The following is a 17,460-nucleotide window of genomic DNA, read 5'->3' on the forward strand; positions in this document are numbered from 1 at the left end:
TTTTGGGGGGGTGTGGTGGGGTAGGTACAGGGGGAGTGGAGGCAAGGAAGTTTTTAGCTTTTTTAGCTTCTACAGTCCTCTAAAGAACTTTATTTTGCCTTTGAAGGTGGGAGAGAAAGAAGGGACATCCTCTGCTGAAGGCAAAAACATGCTCAGCTTTCGGGTGTTTTAATACCAACCTTGAATATACTTTTACTAATGTAATCTGGCCTCTCTTCCCACCTCACTCACCAGCTTTCCCTGGAGAACACACAGGCATTAATGTAGTTCATTATGACTTGTGCCAAGAAATTAAGTGTGTACAAGCTACCTAAACTGTATAAAGGATTCTGAGACAGCTTCACCAAGATTTATAAGCAGGGTACACAGACGATTGCATACAATGACTCTAACTATGGAAGTCACTTTGGAAAAAAAGTGAAGACAAAGGAGACAGAAAGACATAACACGTGTCCCAAGGCAGTCTCCAGCGCTGCAGATGATTTCCCCCCATGAGAATTTCCCACAGTACATACATACTTTCCATCAGGACCGTTGAAGACTCCTCACTGGATACATGCAGACTGGTTGGCTGTTAAGCACTGTGGAAGCACATTATGGCATTCCCTAACAAATCCAAAACCTGTAACCCAGAGGAAAGCAAAGGGAAGAAGAGAACTGGCTCCTGCCAGTTGCTATTCAGGAGAATCCACCAAACTACTGGGATTCACAGCTGCAAGGTCAGAAGGACAACAGCGTGAGAACAAGGGGGAAATACTGCCCCAAAGGCTCTGCAACAGCCCCAAGGGCTGCTTGGGTGAAAGAAGACAGAGCTGCTGAAAGGCAGCCAGCAAAGGTGCACAAGGAGGGCACTTGGCAATACAAAAGGCTAAGGTACCCAGGGCACCGAAGTAACTATTACCTATAGCACCTTAAGTTTGTGTCAAATCTCAGTACCATTCACTGCTTAAAAACACTGTATAATAAAAGACTTCAATTTTCTGTTATAAGAAGCATGCAGGTAAAAAACCAACCAACCAACCAACCAAACAACACAACTATAGCAAGATAAACTACATAATTCAGAAAATGCCACCCAGCAGAAGTTTTCTGTTATACAGTCTTATTTCTCACATAGCGAAAGACACTTTTCTAACCATGTCTGAAGGACAGATCCAGAGTCAACTCTGATCCTTAGCAGAAAAAAATATACATGCTCTCTCTTCTTACTAAGTATACCTTAACCTCTGCTGGGAAAAATAATACACTTGAGTTCTGAAAAGCGGATGCAGAGGAATAAAAACCAGAAAGAAACGGCTACTGAAGAATTCAAGAGGTCTAGAAAACAAACTTAGATTCCTATCAATGAAAAATGTCCAGGAAGACATACGGGAAAAAAGGTAGATGGGTAAACGGGAATAAAACAGTATTTGAGTTAAAAAGCAAACCACCTCACTCTGTTATCTTAAGGCATATATTACTCCCTGAGTTACTCTAACAGGTTTCCAAAGGCACAGTTGGCCTGCCCCCAACTCTGCAACAATGATCGAGATCTACATGCCTAAAGCCCATTTATGATTTGAAGTACATTTACTGCATGTGAAGAAAGAAATATGGAAACTGCTAAGTAGTGACAACCACAATCTTGTCTACTGGCGACAGTGCAAGTGCAAAGCTAGTTATTTCACAAGGTATTTATCACACTTCTTGTCCTGAAGAAGAATAAGACATTCAAGAGCAACTAGGTTCACACTACCAGATGTTTGTTTAGAAAGTCTTATTATCGTTGTGTAGATATAAAACAGAATATTGTGGGACCCGGGATGACTGAACAGGCGAGGGAATGCATGCACCCGTGGTGTGTTCTGATCCAGGACACGCAGAGCAGCTCCCACCTCCCTACGTGTTGTTTTCCAGTTAACCAGTAGCCGTTTACTGTCGTGCCACAGTAACCACGGTTAAGCCTCACAGATGGAGCCGAACCCGACAAAATGCAAAGCGCTTTTTTCCACGCTGGAATTAACCCAGCGCAGGGAACATCTGTGCAAAGGGCTTATAAAACACACCCCACTAGGTAGGAACCCCTCTCCCAGCGATCAGCCTCCATCTTCCCCCCTCCGCCGGCAGCCCTGGCGGTGTCACCCCGGAGCAGGCAGGCAGCAAACCGCGAGGGGAACCGGTTGCTCTTCCCACGAAAAGCTTCTTGCCAGCTCTTGCCCCAGAGACACGGCGAAGCCACCTTCCCCGAACACACATACAAACACCCCCACCCTCCCCCGGGGCCCGGCCTCCCGTGGGACTGCCTGGGCCAGCAGCCACGGGAGACAGGCCCGAGAGGCGGTTACCGTCTCCCCTCGCCGAAGAAGCACCCCCGGGACCCTGCGCTCCCCTCATCACCTCGCCAGGGCGCTCGGAAGACGCCATAGCCACACGCCCTGCCGACTGCCGCCGCCGCCATTCCGGCCGCTTCCCCCGCTCCCGGCCACCGTACTTAGCCGCCCGGCGCATCCGCCTGAAGAGAAAGCGAAGGCACCTAACGAACGGCTCGGTGGCAAAAAAAAAAAAAAAAAAAAAAAACCGAGGCCGAAGCGGCGAAAACTAACGGCTGACACTCAGCTGAAGTTTTACCGAGACGCCCTGGCCCCTTCCAGCAGCGCCGTTAAGGGTCCGGCAGGCAAGCGGGAAAACAGCCCCGGCCACAGGGCCCCAACGGTCGCCGAGGCCCCGCCCGCCATTGGCGTGGGCTTGGCCGCCATCACGGAGAGGGGCTGAACGCTCGCAGCTCTGCTGCTCCCCTGAACTGCGGCGGTTTGAGCCCCAAATGCTCTTTAGGAGCTGCTCGAGACCTTCGACGTGAGCTTAGCGACAGGACCTGGCCGTTCTGCCCGCACCGTGTACCCCGTGGTGCAGTTCTTCTGGGGCGGGAGCCATCGCCTCCCTGCCTACCGCGGTGGCTGTGAGGCATTATGATAGCAAGAACGAAACGGCAGAGTGCGGGGCGATAAATTTTTGCTTTTTCAGAAACAGTTTTGGGGCCAGGGAAAATTTTCCTGAAAATCATCCACAGCTGCTTCCCCGCCCCACTTATTTTTCTCATTCCTGTCCAGCAAAGCTAGTGGATTTGTTGGTCAGACTGCCCTATTCTGCAATACTGATACGTGTGAACTAAGATTATTAGAAAATAGATATTTGTGGAATAGAATTATTAAGATCAATTTAAGATGCTTTAAACAATTGTGTGCTGCAGAACAAATACTGATCTTCTGAGGAACAGTTGGAATAACTGTAGGATAAGGCACTCATAAATAATCTTACTGGAGATGGTTTGGCCTTGTAGTGGCAGGTGCAAAGAAGCATAAAGAAGCTGCAAATTAGCAACAAAATCAGAGCAGGCCAGCCTTGAAGGTCAAGATGTACGTGACCCCAGGGCTGAGTTTGCGCAGCAGTAAGGGTCAGCTGGCCGACACAGCGAAGAAGACTACGAGCCTTCATCTGCAGACCCCCAACGACTCCAACAGGCATGTGCAAGAGACATTAACATATGCTAAATGAGTTCCCGGAAAAGTTATGAACATGATAAAAATGCAATGAATATGTATGATTAAGGTAGTATAAGTGCTTGTTGATTTTGTTCTCACACACACACACATGAGGAAGAGCTCTCCCCTGTGTGTCCGGCGCTGTAATAAAGGATGCCTGCTTTCTGAAACTCCAAAATTGAGTCTTGGAGAGTGAATGAATTACCACTTTAACAGTGCGTTACCATTCTTCCTGATGTTCTGGTTCCGGTATTAAAGACTAAAATAGTAACAAACAGCTTAACTTGCATTAGTGAGCAGAAGCACAAAACCTGCAGTGTGTTCACTACTTGTCGTACACTCAACATGCAACAGAATGATTGCTTTGTACCTTACAGAACAAAAATACACCGAAAAGCTGTAAAGAAAAATTTCCTGTAGTGTGCTGACAGACCAGCTGCTGGCAGAAAATTAATGCAAGACATAAATCTTTTAAACAAGATTTTTATCTTCTTTTCAGGCACTTTAAATATGGCCATTCTCACAGTTTAAGATACCGCATATTTCAGGACATAACCCTGACAGTGTCACTAATGAGAAAACCAATTAGTCTCATGAATTCCTGTAGGTGTGTTCACTGCAGTATTTATTTCCAGTTCTTTTGGAAGTAATTGTGTCACGTACAGAATTCAACTCTTGTTTCTTTGTGCACTGGGTGATGAAATACAAATGCCACTTTCTGTGTATCATGTACTGGAGAGAAGGAATTTGCCTTGTACAAATGTGTTACACAGAAAAAAAAATGCAGCCAGTGAAATTGCTGTTTAGCAATTGTACCTTGTCACACTGCTACAACTGGTTGGTGCCAGCAGTGGCGGTGAGTGTGTTTTGTCTTGTGTCAGTGGGAATTGCTTTATACACAAGCCAGTCTCTCAGAACACTGCACAGACTACAAAAGATGGAGAAAAAGTCATATGCAGAATTGAAAGCCAGTTCCTGGAGTTCACTACTGGTCATTCAGCTTCAAGATCCAACTCAAAGAGGAGAAACTTCCTCCTTCATGAGCATTATCACAATTATTTTCCTTCCACCCCCTCTAAGAATACGCTTACCTTTTAAGAAAAGACTTCCCAAAAGGCTGAATCATCTTGGAGCAAACCCCTCTGAGTCTGATTGTTAACTGATGGTTAAAACACCGTGGTGCAGCCACTGTTCTCCCTGGGGTGAGAAGCTCGGGTGGAAGAAGCGCCACTGGTGCTTTTAGTATCCCACTGCACTCCCGTGACACACGTATCTGGTCTGTCCAGCACTGGAATACTTCCAGCAAAGTGATGCTACCCGCTATTTCCTTGCCGTTTCAGGGTAGAGAAAAATCCCATCATAGCTGATAACTTACCAGAACTGAAAACAATTACAGTAAGCCTATTGTCTGGGCATGCTGTCATTTATATGTTGGAGAAAAACTTATTTGCTCCATTTTTTTCACCAGTAATAACTGTTTTGCTTGGCAGTAAAATAGATTTGAACCAGTAGGAGTCATTGATGTGTGAACAGTGCTGCCACTGGGAGGGACAGCAATGCGGGCTGATAATGGACCATTCAGAGGCAGGCTGCCTGCTCCAATGAAGTATGAATAGTGCACTCTAATGCCAGCAGACGAAAATTTCAGGGGAGATGCGATTTTGATTAGGGTTTTCCTATCTTTGAATAATAGCAAATTCTCAACCTAGCTCATTTGTTTCAGCAAGGCTGATCACGTTTAACAACCAATAACATAAAACGCTGTCTTTTTGCCTGGCTCATTGCCTGTAAATCTCTGTTGATTGAAGTTACCCCCCACTGTATGCTCTCCCATTGTAAAAGCAATGTCAACTAAATGCATTACACTGCTTTGGCTCCTCCTTGGTAGGAACTTCAGATATGCAAGAAACATCTCTGAAGAAGAGGAGCTATGAGACCTAGTGGAGTCAAAAGGACTTCACTCACTTTGGGTCAGGCTCAGGACGGAAGAGGCTGATGCCTTGAACAGTTTCTGTTAAACAACTTTCCAGAATAGCAGAACTGGCTTTTTGGCATCTGCACTCTGCTGTCCCAGGAAAAATCAGGTGTGGTGGAAACAGCTGTGTGCCAGGGAACAGCGAACTCCCCACCAGGTAGATAGTTTTTATACCCTTCTTACCTGCCTGGGCCGCTGGACAGTGAGGAACGAGGGAGCTGTCAGCCCAGCTGCCCGCTTTGATCCCAGGCCTTGGTGGCACGTGGAAGAAATCCCATGCCCAGCTTCCTTGCTAAGAGCCAAATCAGCCTGGCTCTGCAAACACAATAGCCGGTTGCCAGTGTTGCCTAGGGCAGGGTTGCCAGGAGAAAGCATGATAGATTCTCCATGGAAACCTGCGCTTTCAACGTTTGCTTTTGTATATGTGGGGGAATGAAGGAGCAGTGTCAAGGATCCTGTTTCAGGCAGGTGTTATTAAAGATGCCAGAGCAAGGGCATGAGGGCATACCTGCCAGATGGCTGCTGCCTCTTAGTACCAGAGTGTTTTTAGGTTTTCTGCCAAAATCTCGTGTTTCTCCTCAGCCAGTCAGGAGTAACTGTGGCACACCATCTCCCAGGTGGTCGCTCCTTTACTCTGCGCCAGCAAAATCAGCTAATCCCTTTGAAAATGCTACTCTTCTGCTCCTTCCTTCTTGCAGTTTGCATGATGTTTCATTTCCTCCTCTGCTGGGCCAGTCTGGGGAGGCTCCCCTGCTGTAAAACTCCAGTATCGCTATGGAAGTGTGTCTCTGGGACTGCGGGTCAGCTGCCAAGGAGAGTGGCAAAGACAATACAGCTGTTTGCTAATCTAGGGATGCTGCACATCTGAAACCAGACAGCTTTCAGTAATTTGAAATCTTCAATGGGTGTTTAATACACCTGCTCACTGATTTGTAGTCAGAACCATTTCTGCCCTGGTCAGTATTCTCTGTCCGCCTCTCTGCCTGCCCCCCACTTTTTTTAGTCCACGGGTCTCACACTTGGCTGATCACTTGTTTTCTTCAACAGTTCTGGGTGCTTGACTTTTCTTATTATTTGGGCATAAGCATCAGTTTTACGGAGGAGGCAACATGTGAATCCCCAGTGTCTACATTATCAGGGATATGCATGACTGAGTTATGGCAGCCGCAGTGATGCTGCATCTAACAACATTGCGTGATGTGGCACCACATGAAACCCTTGCTTCTCCCCAATGCAAAATGATACCAACATGCATATCTGGAGCAATGGCTGCTTGCTCTGCCTGGTTACTCTTCCACTTTTGATATGTAGGTGGTTGGCACAGGACTTGGCACTGCTGGTTGCGCTCAGGTTCAAGCAGGGAAATGAGCAGGTGAACTGGCCATTCATAACAGTTAATATGCAATTGCACAGCGGTATTGCTAACGAAGCCAAAAGAAAGGTCGTAAACAGACTTGCAGTTCTGAAGGTGCTTGGGTATTTCTGCCATTGTTGTTACGAGTCTTTCAGCAGTGACATTACTTGGTATTTAATTGTGTTGAGATGGCATCTGTGAGTCCCAAAAGCCACTGCCAGGCTCTTAGCAGAGCAATTTGAAAGCAGCATGTAGCTGATTGGAAAGGTTAATGTGACTACTGCCATAATTTCTTTAGTGTTGCTGAGGTACAGTGTTACAAGCTACATATCAATAACCTGCCACAGTGAAAACTGGAAATAGATTGAAGCTTTTCTGTGGCCAGCTCCATTAAAGTATACTAAATTCCAGGCAGGACAGCATATAATTTACATGCCTCTTGTAATAGATGGTTACTGCCAGGCACCTGGTTCGAAGGCTGTGCAATTGGAAAAGTAGTCAGTTATACAGAGCAATAAACATACGTGTAAAGCAGGGTCTGGCAGGCCCAGAAGGCTGCTCAAAGATACCTCTCAGCCAGGTTAATGTTCATCTGACAGTACTGCTGCATCTTTTAAAGAAATACACATTTCCACTGAGATCTAAGTATTATTGCCACCTGGCATTAAATGCATTGTAGTTGATTTCTGTATGGCGTAAGCCAGAGGTACAGGAGTGGTAAACAAAGCAACTGTTCAATTCTTCACATTATTTCTGTGTTCTCCTTCCCATTGCTGCCAGCAGCAGACCATGCTCCACCTGCCTCACATGGATCATTTGCTAAACAGGAGGCTGCTGTCTCTAAAAACCAGCTGCTAGCACTCAGGTGCACAGTGGACCCTGGCACTGAAGAGCTGCTGCTGGATTCCATGCTAGCAGCATGGTCGGGGGACATGGACAATTGCTGTGCCAGGGTTAGTGCAGCGACAGCACACTTGACCAAGCCAGGGTCCGAGCACAAATCCGTTGTCACTGTTGTGCTGGCATGAGCAGACTCCAAGAACGGGAACTCTCAGGGGGTCTGTCATGCCAGGCTTCACTACAGACATTCGACTCTTGACTTCCTCAAGAGCTGACGTGAAACAGAGTGTGCAGAGAGAAATCATACAGGAATAGCAGCTGCAGTGAAGCTGGACACTCACATCTGCAGACCTCCTCTTGCAAAGACTGTCTTGCCAGGGCCACTGTCAAGTGGCAGCAGGAAATGAAATAAAGCTGCAAGTTTCTCTTTGCATGCTAAGATCTCTTGCGGAGCCGCGGACGAACGACACGCCGAGACGGGTTCAGTGTGGGAGATAGAGCGTCAATCAACGTGTGTCTTTATTGCTCCAGGGTACATATATTTATACAGACAATGATAATTATTATGCCTACTAGTCACTAGCTGATTGGCTTAAGCTCTAAAGGTCGTATTCGCACGGTCCACCCACCTGCAGTTAGCTTACAGCACAAGCTTCTCATAACACTCAGTTTCTCATGCCACTATTTCTGATTCCTGTTGACTTGTTTTCAATACACGACAGTACCGTAACACAATGTTTCTCAGACCACCGTTACCATAACACTGGGTTTCTCAGACCACTATTCCTAATTCCCCTTAACCTGTTTTCGACCCACCACGGTACACAGGGCTGAAGCGTCCTTGCCATTCCTCCTGTATCAGCAGCTGCGAGCAGCTGCAGGCAAACCCTAGTGAGGCCCAGCATCAGCAGCTAGAGCAGGCTCTGATCATACAACTGCTCGGTGGGCTCAGGACCCTTGTCTCTGAGCCATTCTCCAACAATCCCTGCCTCTATCTAGCACAGGAGTGTAAACAACAAAGAACAGAACAGTCGGCTTTGATAGTGGTCATCCCAAAAGATATCAGTTACCCCAAAGGAGGGCAGAAATTCTGTACGGGACAAAGGCATTCACTAATGGCACGAATTTTACAGCTCCTAAACTGGAATTGCTCCTTTGACTATCTGGGGTCTATGTTTTATTTCTTTAGAAACACTGTACTTGAAGTAAGAGCAAGCAATGCAGTGTTTGTTGTTGAGTCACCCCATACACAGCTTTTATTGATATGGCTTAATGATGCATCCCAGACCAACAGATTATTTATTTACCTACAGTATCTCAATTTTTGCAATGACTCCAGGACCTTCAGGACACCTTTCTTTTGCAAATGCTCAGGTTGTTTAATAGGCTCTAGCAGTCAGTGCTAGAAATACAGGTGACAGTGCCAGCAGGTAAAGACAGCTTAAAGAGTTCTCACCCAGCCTGCGCTTAGTCACTTGGTTTTGCCTCTTTTCTGTGCTGGTGGCAAGGATGCAACATGAGCTGGGGAACTTGCTGACATAAAGATCATCATCTCTTGGGCTGCTGTCCAGGACTGTCCTGCTCTCTGACAGCCAAGCATCTTACATTCAGTTGTTTTCTATCTGCACGACTCGTCTGAACGTCACCCAGCCAAAGGCTTGTTCATGAGATAGCGAACGTAGTGAAGAACCAAGCAAAAAGTCAACTCTTGTGTCAGCTGCCCCCAGTAGTAGCACAAAATTAAGAGGATGGAGTGCCAAGAGCTGCTGCTGGGGGACTGCTGCTCTCACAGCAGCGATGAGAGCCAGCCTGCCTTGTGGTCCTGAGGAGGACCCCAGTGTCCTCCCAAAAGCCACTCAGGGTCTGTAGAAATCAATCCGAATAGGTGCCGTGTTACCAGGGACTGAGACATCTCTAGGGAATGTCAAGAAGACAAAGGACACGTCATGAATAATAGAGACTAGAAGTTAAGGCTCAGAAAATAGATGCTTTCAGGCACAAAATAAATATTCATTTTGCTTGAGAGAACTTTTAAAAAATTAAAACATACTGTCATCTCCTGTTTAAAATACATTTCTAGAGAAAAGAGGTGATGAGATTTTCTTTCTTCCCTCCCTGAAATGTCAGAGATTGAGGCAATTTAAAATTAATGCGACACTCAAAAAATCAAACCCTAACCTTTCCCTGCCTGCAAGTCCTAGAAACTGCTGGAGGTGATCTGGGCCAGGGCAGCTGATCTGCTTTATGCCAGGGTCTGAAATGCAGAACAAACATAGGCAGAATAGATGTGAAACTGGTCTCTGCATCAGGCATCTCAGCATCTGGAGGGGAATCTCAGAGCCTTCCCTCTTGGCCCTGGGAATCACGCTGTAAAAGGGGATGTGAAAAGCTGCCCTGCCAGCCTACCCTGGGCTGCATCAAGAGAAGTGTGGGCAGCAGGTCAAGGGAGGGGATTCTCCCCCTCTCCTCTGCTCTGGTGAGACCTGGGTCCAGCTCTGGGGTCCTCAACACAGGAAAGACATGGACCTGTTGGAGCAGGTCCGGAGGAGGCCACAAAAATGATCAGAGGGATGGAACACCTCTCCTGTGAAGAAAGGCTGAAAGAGTTGGGGTTGTTCAGTCTGGAGAAGAGAAGGCTCCAGGGACACTTTATTGTGACTTTTCAGTACTTAAGGGGGGGCTTATAAGAAAGATGGGGACAAACTTTTCAGCAGCACCTGTTGTGATAGGACAAAGGGTAATAGTTTTAAACTAAAAGAGGGTATATTTAGACTAGATATAGTGAAGAAATTTTTTATGAGGAGGGTGATGAAACACTGGCACAGGTTGCCCAGAGAGGTGGTAGATGTCCCATCCTTAGAAACATTCAAGTCAGGTTGGACAGGGCTCTGAGCAGCCTGATCTAGTTGAAGATGTCCCTGCTCATTGCAGGGGGGCTGGACTCGATGACCTGTAAAGGTCCTGTCCAACCCAAATTATTCTGTGATTCTATGCTCTTTATTGACATAATTGTTGTGTATTAAGTTATGAGAAGGATAAGAGAAGGCGCTTGTCCTGGTTTGAGCCCAGAGGGCAACTGAGCACCATGCAGCCATTCACTCACCCCTTCCCCCTCAGGAACTGGAAGGAGAAAATAAGGCAAGAGGCTCGATAAGGACAGGGAGGAGTGACTCACCTATTACAGTCACCTCACAGGCAAAAGACAGACTGATTAGGGGAAGAAAAAAGAACATTACTTGAATTCAGACACTAACAACAACAACACTTGCAGCTTGCTGCTCCTGAGCTGTGCTGCTTCTGCTAGGATCATAATTAGTTATATTAAGTCAATAAATTCCATTGCCTGGCATTCAATCTACTCCATCGCTACTATCTCGCTTTTACTGTTCCCATAGACCTCTTTTCTTATTTTCTTAAACCCTGCCAATCCTAGCCATGCACACATTGTAATGTCTAAGTTTTATTGACTGCTTTCTCTGTATGACTTTTTCAAGTTTTTATGCAGTTTGTGAATTTTTATTTTTTTTAAAATGATTATTATTTTTCTTTGATGCTTTTCACATTCCACCTAAGCAGGAGGGTTTGGGCTAAAGTTTTCACTGGCCAGAGCTGTGGTACCAGTGTGCCAAAGAGTATATTGTGTGATTGCTGGTGTGAGTGCTCCTCTTTGATCTTATGATCTTTGGGTCGAAACCAGGCATTAATTCCTGGGTCCTGGGCCTGCACTAACTTTCATCCCAATTGCCGAGACAGCTGAGAAAGGAAGTATAAAACAGCAGCGCCTTTGCCTTTGCTCACTTTTGGTTTCTGTAATTCTGTTCTCCGGATATTTTACTTTTGATCTCACCCACATCTGCAGTATTTGCCTCCTGAACCAAAGGAGGCTTCTTTCCGTGCATTGCAGATCAGTGCTGCAGGGGAAAATTCACCCTGCCTTGGGACAGAAAAGTGCTGCTTACCCTGCCCAGCCTCTCAGTGCCTTCCCCTTCCCCCACCACCACCCTCGCCCCGGGGAGCAGGCAAGGGCTGAACAACCTCCACTGCTGACCCTCTCACGGGGAAGGGCAGCACCAAAAGCTCTGTCCTTGGGAAGAAAGCAAGAATGCACAAATGGATGCGTTGGCTGAGAGTGTAATGAGCGGGGAACCGATCCCCATTTCTTCTCCTGCCGTGAGTCCACCAGCAAGGCTGTAGGAGCCTCTGCAACTCCCCATGCTTCTGATTCTCCCTCTGATTCTCTTCCCACTGTTTCCTTGCTGCATGGATGGCGAGTTGTGCAGCATCCAGGCACTGAAACCCCAGGCTCAGCCAGGTGGGTGAAAGGATCCAGGACATAAAGACCAAGACGGAGTGTTTGGCTGTGTACAAATTTGTGTTAAACTGCACAGAACAAGAGAAACGTCTACCCCTAGGAGAACCCCTGTCTTGTTTTTGTGGGATCTAGGGATTGTGAGAAATCTGCCAAAGAAAAAAGTATACTGTTTCCATTTTCTCTGCCCCTGCTTCCCTCCATCCAAACTTGGGTGAAGTGAGTTTGAAGGTTTCTATAGTTACACAGCACCTTCCTTCCATTAAACAAGAGGAAAAATAATACCTTAGGGATCATGAAAAAAAGAATTATATTTATTAATATTCATATTATCTAGTTTGCCCGCTCCTGGTTGGCAATACTGAAATTCAGTAAGTTGTTTAGCACTGGAAGGCTGCTAGTGATAATCCCTTGAATGCCCTGTTCATTTGTGGGTGGCAGACTTCAACTCCAGAGTTATTTCAAAGATGTCTCTATCAATAGTGCTTCACTGCCAGTCTGGTGCTGCAGGTACCTAAAAGATGATGGTCAGCATTTTCCCAGATTCCTGCTCAGCAGCACATTAAGCAGTGAGATGGGAGCCTCTTGTGGGATCCCATTACAGCCCCTGACAACACCCAAAGCACCATTTCACAATTCAGTGAGAGGAATCTAGCAGCAAAGTTACCTTAGATGCTCAGAAGATTGAGGCAAGCTCCTCATCTTGCCCTCTTTTCTATTTAGCACTGAACTTTGCAGGCTACATTGTACTAACAAGGCAAAGAGATGCCAGTCTATGGCAAACTATTTGTAAGGAAAAGTGGGTTGATCTAGGAGTTTTCCATCTCCCTTAGAAACGTCACACATACTCTGTATTGGTGGAAGTGAACAAAAGAAAACTTTCTGAATTACTCTGGGACAAGGCCAAAGTATTCCAAAATAATATTTACATCAATTAATTTTCACTCTCCAGTTACAAAGCAACATACAGAGAAGCTGCTAAAAACTATATTCGTATTATTACACTCAGTTCTGTCTTGAGGTTGAGAGAGGTCCCTTTTAAATTTAGGGAGTATCACAGATATCTTCAGGAATGTTGGACACAGTGGTGTAATAAAGTACCCTTTTTTTTTCAGTGGATGCCCTATGTCATAGTACTTTTTAAGAAAAACAAAATCCTATCACCATTTATGAGCAACAGAAGTGAAATTATTACTTTGACGCACGATGGCTGTTCTGCGGATAATGCTGAATCCTTTTTTCTTTTCCGTCTAGGGAAAAGATACAAACTCTACGTATTTAGCACCTCCCTGGATCTGCTACAGATTTTCCCATGTATTGAGCAAAGGGGTCACCCGAGATCTGGCTGTTCAGCAAACTCCTGGCTGCCGGAATGGCCTGGGCTCTCCTTATCCGTCCTCCTCGGTGCTTCCCGCGCAGCTCGCCTCACAGCCCGTGGCTCTGCGTCCTGATGGGCTCTCTGTCAGCTGCTGGCCTGGCAAGGGACTATCCCCGAGCTGCCTCCTTGCAGCAGACCTGCTGCTCCCCGTTGCTGGAGGAGCTGTGGCTCCGCATTGCTGCCCACCCCCGGGACCTGCCCTGAGCGCACTGAGAGCCCTGAGGTGTCCCGGGGGTCACCCTGCAAAACGGGGGTGCGAAATGAACGCCGTAGCCGCCCCAGAAGAGCCACTACAGCGCACATCTGGGCAGATGCTCTCTCAGGGAGGGAGGAAGGGTGGCACAGGGCACTCCCTCAGCACGCAGGGCCTCCTCCCTAGCGCTGGGTGACGGGGTCCAGGCTGCACCAAATCCTGGCATGCACTAAGTGACACCCACAAAGATTCCAGTGATGGGCCCAGATGGGGACTCTCTGACCCCATCCCAGCCTTCGGAATGCTTCAGAACAGACCTGCTCACTCATAAGGGTGGAAAACACCTGGCTGTGTAGCGTAAGACTTTCTGACTATTGCTTTTCTTGATGGAGGTCTTGAAGAATACCAGCGGCAAGCACCGTGAGCTGGAAGTCGAAGATGCATTTGCCTGTGCTGGGCCATGGCTGTGCGTGTGCAGGCTAGGGCATTGCAATTGCAGTTGCAATGCTGGGGATTCGGGGAGCTGAGCACAGCAGCGGAGCAGGGCGAGGAATGACAAATGCATCCCTGGAAGCTCAGAGGACCAGCAGGTCCCAGGGTGCCCAGTATGCAGGGGCCCTGGCTCAACAAAGCTCCCCTGGGCCTGAAGCACAGCAGAAAGCAGCTCTGGCTCTGCCGTCCAACAGCCCCAGGGAGCAAAGGCACCTGGAAGAGCCACTGTGGGACATGGATCAACCCACAGGGCTGCAAAAACTACCTAAATGGCCCTTGACGAAGAGAGAAGCAGCAGCAGCATGCAGGGAGGAACTACGTGGTGCCTGTGGACACAGGAGGAGAAACACAAAAGTCCAAAAGAGGAGGGCAAAATGTGGAGAAATAGCAAGGTTGCTATTTGCAAGGAGTAGGAGGGAGACGAGAGGGAGAAGGCTGGCAAGTCCAGTGCAGAGGTGGATAGTTGCTTTGGAGAAGGACCCGGCATCCTCAGATGAAAAGCCTGTCAGGGCCATGCAGTGGCTTCACAGGCTGCCCCCTCCCTGGATGGCAGTTGATCCCCCCCTGCCGTGCTATCAGCTAGGAGGCCACTAGATTGAGATAAATGAAAACCACTCGCATGAGAAAAGCAGTATTAGTTAAACCGTCTTATCATACATTTAGGTAATTACTAAGCGAATTACTTTAATGCTACACAAAATACACAGCTGTGTTTAATGAGCTGCTGAAATGCTCTCCGGGCAAGCTTTAATAATATCACCATTCTCACAGAGGAAAATTGCTGCAGGGGGAAAATGCATCTGTTTTCCCCTAAAATGTTCTGAGTGACAGCTTGACGGCTATTATCTTTAGGGCACATGGTAGTCAATTTCCTTAATATGAAATGTTAAAATATTTATGCTTATCACTAGTGTGCAGCCTCCAGGGAAGGCTGCAAGCCCAGTTATGCTGGTGACAGAGAAGGCAATTCCAGGATAGGTTAAATGAAGTCAACCCCTGCTTCTTTTCTCTTTCTGTTTCAGTGCACATTTCCTAGGGCTCAGACCTGGAAACCACCTCACTCTTTCCCTGGGAATCTCTCCAGCAGGTCTGCATCCCTTCCATGATGAATGCCCCCACCGCTCTGCAGCCCGCAGCAAAAACCGGTTGACAATACACGGGCAGGGAGGACAACTGCCTGTGATCCATCCCAGTAAGAGGCGTGCCTTCGCTGTGACAGCACGGTTGCCTTCTGTTTGGGTTGAGATTGACCGTGGCTCAGGTCACTCCAGCAGCTCTCCAAGCCAAGGGCAGGCTTGCACGTAACTCCTACCCAAGTAGAGTCCTTTGCTTAACTGCGCTGTCAAGAGTGAGCTCCCGGAGCTGCCGCCTTGTGCTTCTGTTCTTACTGTTTGAGGAAAAGAATCGGGCACGAATGGAAACTGTGAACCAGAGAAGTCCACGTACTTCAGACGAAAAGTCAAACCGGTTTCTCAGAAGTCCTACCATAAATCAGCATCCATTGGGCCGGATGCGAAACCAGGCTAGTAGACCCAACGAATCTTTGCAGTGTAGAAGGTTGTACCAGCTTTGTGGGTTGTATGAACTGGTGCATAGGCTGATCGCCTCGTCCTAACTTCAGTGTTGTTTTCTAACCCAGCTGCACCTTCTCTGTGGTCTCAGGAAATGGGAAAACGAGCAGTGCAGAGGCAGGATATTAATCTCAACATGCTCACAAGAGAGGTTATGGCCGCTTCCTTCAAAGCAGCAGCTGCTGACAACAGGCAGCCCAGTGTCTGGAATGCCCTGGTCCTTCTGGGACACGCTCCTCTGCTATGACAGGAGCAGAGTCACTCTTATTAGATGTACTGTTGCTTCCCAAGTGTTTCCCATTGGCTTCCCGCGTTACGTGCATTCACATTCAGGCGCTTGAGACAGATCCGCAGTGCTGATTTAACAGGAAAAGTAGAAAAGCCTCCTTCATCATGCTGCCCACCATCGCCTAACCCCGTTCCAGATCTGGAACGCCCCAGCTGTTGCACTGGCACGTCCATGAAGTGCTTACACAGATGGTCATACAGCCCTGCAGCCACCAGAGTGTGGGTTGGGTGACTTCAGTTTTACAGATGGTCTCCAGGCCTGGTCCTGTACCTCCCTGTTATTGCGACGGTCTTGATTTATGGGCCCAGCTGTCAGGTGGAGATGGGCAACATACTGACAGGATTTTCCTGAAAACTCGCCCCAGGAGTCTCCTGCTGCCTCAGAGTGATTTTCTGCATCGTGATGAGTTGAGACAACCCGAAACACTTAGCGATCTGAGAACGCTTTGAGAAGCATTTGTTTAACTTTGCTTAGAAGAAACCCACTCACTTGGAAAAAAAGATTCAGAGATGTTTTCAACATCTATACACAAAGCCAAATATTTCAACTGTGGCAATGTAGTGACTGCCATGCATTCATGCAGACTCAGAAGCACTTGTTGCTAAGCACATGATGAGGCTGGGGGATATTCGGCCTGCCCGCTATTTGTTGCTTCACTCAGAGTAAAGTACCAATGCTCTGAATATAAAATGTGAATACATTATACTATTTTGAGCTCAGGAAATGTTTTAATCTTTTCTGATTTTCAGCATACTTGAGAAGGACCAAGTGCAAACATTTTTGCCTGTATCATTTATTGAGGAACGAAACCATTAGCTGAAGCAAGAACTGTGTCTTGGCTGTGCAGTTACACTTATGGCCTGTCATCTGCCGCTAATGCCCAGGAGAAAAAGAGCTTCTATTGCAGAATTATGCTGAAAAAGAAATAAAGCACCTGTGTGCCAGGGAAATCCTGACTTGGCTTGCTCAGCAATAGTGGCCAGGCCTATTGGCTCCATCTCTTGTTAAACATTCTTGTTATGGGGTACTTCTGGTTTATGGCTCTCTGCTCGGGTTTCTATAGCTCACCTGTGAATAAATTCTAGGAACGTTGATGCTTGCAGCCCAGCACTTTGCTTCACTGCATGCCTTGCAAGAGCCTTGCCCCAGAATTACAACCTGCTCAGCACCAGCTCTTTCTTCTCAAAAGCAGAGAGTATAGAGTGAGTTCAGCAGTTTCCATCCAGGCCAGAAGCATCCCCACCTTGCCTTTTATATCATCCACCCTCTGCATTAAAATTCCACGCTGAGTCTCCATAAAGAGTATAAACATATTTTGGAAATATATGTGGGACCATAAAATCCCAGGTCACGCTCTGCACTTTTTAGTTCTCTGCTTTAAAGGAGTCTCACAAGATATTTTACTGGCTAAGTTACTGGATGGGAAACGGCTTGTGGATGGAGCTAAGATCTTCCTGCAGATTTTTTCCAAAGCAGGCAAGTCTTCTCCGAGCCTCTTTGATCTTCAGTAACAAGACCTCCCAGGAGACCTACAGCTCTTC

General features: G+C 47.1%; 1 protein-coding gene across 1 annotated transcript in view; it reads right to left on the reverse strand.

The window, feature by feature from the left end:
* Nucleotides 1–2,494, reverse strand: part of MRPS5 (mitochondrial ribosomal protein S5) — a 62,940-nt gene extending 60,446 nt beyond the window's left edge. Inside the window, exon 1 of the mRNA XM_033011041.2 lies at nt 2,377–2,494. Coding sequence (XP_032866932.1) covers nt 2,377–2,437 — 61 coding nt within the window. The 5' untranslated portion in view covers nt 2,438–2,494. The remainder of the gene's footprint in view (nt 1–2,376) is intronic.
* Between the last annotated feature and the right edge of the window lie 14,966 nt (nt 2,495–17,460).

This window comes from Tyto alba, unplaced genomic scaffold, assembly GCF_018691265.1.
Source record: "Tyto alba isolate M040663 unplaced genomic scaffold, T.alba_DEE_v4.0 Super-Scaffold_16, whole genome shotgun sequence".
In the NCBI taxonomy this organism is placed as follows: domain Eukaryota; kingdom Metazoa; phylum Chordata; class Aves; order Strigiformes; family Tytonidae; genus Tyto; species Tyto alba.